Source organism: Pyxicephalus adspersus, chromosome 7 (genome assembly GCF_032062135.1).
Source record: "Pyxicephalus adspersus chromosome 7, UCB_Pads_2.0, whole genome shotgun sequence".
Lineage (NCBI taxonomy): Eukaryota > Metazoa > Chordata > Amphibia > Anura > Pyxicephalidae > Pyxicephalus > Pyxicephalus adspersus.
The window spans coordinates 25,334,892-25,338,408 of record NC_092864.1 but is presented as its reverse complement, the minus strand read 5'-3'; the positions used below and the strand labels follow the sequence as shown (position 1 = coordinate 25,338,408).

Sequence of the window (3,517 nt, the reverse complement as noted above, 5' to 3'; positions counted from 1 at the left end):
TCTGCCCGTTGACACAAATCTGTGAATTCTGGATACTATTATTGGTAAAGGACATGTTTTATATCCGTGTTTCCCACTCGGCTCCCATCGTATAAATCTGCCCACGGAGGTCTCTAAAGGTGATTTGATCTGATAAGAGGATTTCATGGAAACATTTTGCTCTAATCCACATAATGGCCATTGTGGCAGAACACAAATGTCACATTGTATTGATTGTTGTCACTTTAAAGTAGCACATTCCCTTTCTGTCACCTGTCCCAGAATCGTGGCGGCTGGCATGACCTCATCACAGTGATTATAAAGAGAATTTTTTCTATTTTCAGGCGCTTGGATTGTTAAAGTAATTGTTTTGTTAATTCCTCCCTTCCTGGGATAATAATTCCCACCCAGTAGCAGAATGTCAGGAAAAGACCTTTCACACACTTTCCAGAAGGAGATCTGTGCAATGTCTGTGCTGTCTCCTCTGGGCCCACAGAATAAAGATTATTGTCCCCAGAGTGACCACATGTCTGCTACACGTGTGTTCTGATAAATGGGGATAGAAAACACAAAACCGAAACCAGACAGATCAGTAATCATAATAAGTATAAGTAAATAAGGTATTTAGTACACAGAGGGGAACAAGGCCACACTATACTGCACAAATGTGCCACTCTTGTGTCCACAAAATATTTCATACCACCACACTGGTCCTAATTATTGTGCAGTGTGTGAGAGTTGCACAATGGAAGAAATAATGTTATCTCTCATGGGTGGTTAGTGGATGGAAGTAAGTCATAATACTGGTGGTCAGTGGTACAAATAAAAGCCTTCTTACATTGGAAGACAGCAGAAAGATTTCCCCTTCCTTGGTGGTCACTTAGTGTACAAATATTCCTTTTATTGGTGGTCAGTGGAAGAAAAACTTCTTTTACAACAATGGTCAGTGGAATGATAAAAAAGCCACCTGGCATTGATGAAATGTCCACTTGGTAATCAGTAGAAAAATGTCTCTTACATTGGCGACAGAGGAGGTAAGAATGGCCAAATAGATAGGTGGTCAGTGGTACCTCCCCTTACAATCATTTTTTTTCTGTGGGAGGAAAAATGCCACCTTACATCGGAGGTCAGTGGATAGAAGAATGCTACCTTACATTAATGGTCAGTGGAATAAATGTCCTTCAGATTGGTGGTCAGTGGGAGGATGAATGCTCCATTAAACTGATGGTGAGATGAATGTCAGTGGTGAAAAAATATTTCCTATATTGGTGGGCAGTGGGGGTAAATATGGCTCCTTCATTGGTTTCAGAAGACGTAATAATAAAATATTAGGTCTCTAGATTAGTGGTCGTTCAGGAGAAAGACGTCAATCGTTGGTGGTCAGTGGGAGGAATAATGCCCTTTTACATGGGTGGTCAGTGGGGGTAAATATGATCCTTACATGGCAATCAGTAGTAAAATGTCCCATTACACTAAAGATTAATTGTATATATGTACAAAATATATAAGTGGTCAATGGGAGGAAAATGCCCCTTTTATTAGTGGCCCATGGAGGTAAAAATTACATCGCTGTTTATTGGTGGCCAGTAGAAAAAATCCCCTACACTGGTGGCCATTGAGAAGAATGGTTATCAGAGGAATATCTTCCTATATTGATGCTAAGTAAAAGGAAGCAAATCTCATTACAATGGTGGTCAGTAGAAGGAAGAACAACCCCTTACATCGGTGGCCAGTGAGAAGAATGCCCCTTATTTTGGTAATTAGTGGTAACTAGTGGCAAAATTCCCTTTACATTTGTGGCAAGGTGAAAGGAATATTCCCTTACCTTGTTGGTTGGGGGGTGGGTGTCACGTAGAATGCCCCTAACATTGGCATTAAGTGAAGAGTAAAACATATCCTCATGTGGTCGGTGAGAGGAATGTCTCCTTAGATTGATTGCTAGTGATAGGAGGAGGTGTAATAATAGTAAGGGGGGATCCCATGGCAGATGTGGAGTTGGAATTAAACATTGTGATTCCCTTTGATTGCAAAGTACGGTAATTTATATAACAGAGGGGTAGTGGGTTCTCTCTGATATCCGTGCTGAGGGGTATTTTATAAAGGGGGGGCTTGTGATGTCAGTGCTGGGGGGGATCCCGTGTGATGTCAGTGCTGGGGGGGGGAACCCGTGTGATGTCAGTACTGGGAGGGCTGTCAGGTGCCCCCCCCTCTCTCCTCCCCCCGGTGGTCGGTGTCGCTGTGGCTTTGATCGGTGGCATTCTCGCTCTGCTCCCGGGATGATCCTTACCGATCCCCGTCTGCTGCTGCTGCTCCTTCTCCTCCCCGGGGGGATCCGACCCGGAGCACCGAGCACAGCGGACCGATCCGCCCATCTCCGATCATCGGAGCCCCCGCCAGGGACCAGACTGCCGACTGATGGGACCCCGCCGGACCTGGAGACCCCAACCGGACCCCACCGGACTGACAGAACCGGCTTTCCATCAAAACCGCACAGGACTGAAACCCCAACAGAACCCAGGAGATCCAACACTAATCTCCCCCCAGAACCGAACTGGATCGGCAGAGGCTTTACATTAGAGCCACAGAGGACTGAACCTAATTCACCATCTGAGCCCAAAAGAACCAAGACCCAATACACAACAAAATCGAATATAACTGAGAGCCATTCCACAGAACCAAACAGAACTCCGTCCCAAACTGAATTACCATCAGAACCCAAAAGAACTGAGACTGAAAATCCATCAGAGCCCAACATAACTGAGACCTATTCCCCATCAGAACCAAACAGAACTGAAACTGTCAGTCCATCAGAACCAGACAGATCTGAGACTGAAAATCCATCAGAGCTAAACAGAACTGAGACCTACTCCCCATCAGAACCAAACAGTAATCAGTCCAAAACTGAATTTCCTTCAGTGCCTAACAGAACTGAGTTTGATTCTGCATCTGACACTTCATCAGAACCCAACAGAACTGAAACTGACAGTCCATCACAGCCCAACAGAACTGAGCATGATTCTGAATCAGAAGCAAATAGAACTGGGACTGACTACCCATCAGAGCCCAACAGAACTGAGACCCATTCTCCATTCGTAGGACATGAAGATGAGGATAGTTTCTTTGTAACAGAACATAAAAAAGCCCAAACGGTGGCAGAACCAGACTGGAACGGACGCCAGAACTTCTTTCGATTGGACAATTCCAGGACAGAGCCGGACTTCACCCAGACAGATGGACAAACGAGTTCTGGTGAGTCGGATCTCTGTGTTCTGTACAGGCAAAGCTTCCATATAAAATTTAAATCCAATGGATGAAGCAAAATGTTGTTACATTGTATCATTTATTATATGTGATCCATATAAGACCAATGTCCCATGTATAATACAGTCATATATGATCTGTGCAGGATGTCCCGTGTAAATTACAGTCATATATGATCTGTGCACGACGTCCCGTGTAAATTAGTCATGTGTGATCTGTGTACGACGTCCCATGTATATTACAGTCATATATGATCTGTGCACGACGTCCCGTGTAT

General features: G+C 44.4%; 1 protein-coding gene across 1 annotated transcript in view; it reads left to right on the top strand.

Annotated features, from left to right (window-relative positions):
• Positions 1 to 2,171: 2,171 nt before the first annotated feature.
• Positions 2,172 to 3,517, top strand: part of HEG1 (heart development protein with EGF like domains 1) — a 21,460-nt gene continuing 20,114 nt past the window's right edge. Inside the window, 1 exon segment of the mRNA XM_072417880.1 lies at positions 2,172 to 3,228. Within this exon segment, the coding sequence (XP_072273981.1) occupies positions 2,256 to 3,228 (973 nt within the window). The 5' untranslated portion in view covers positions 2,172 to 2,255.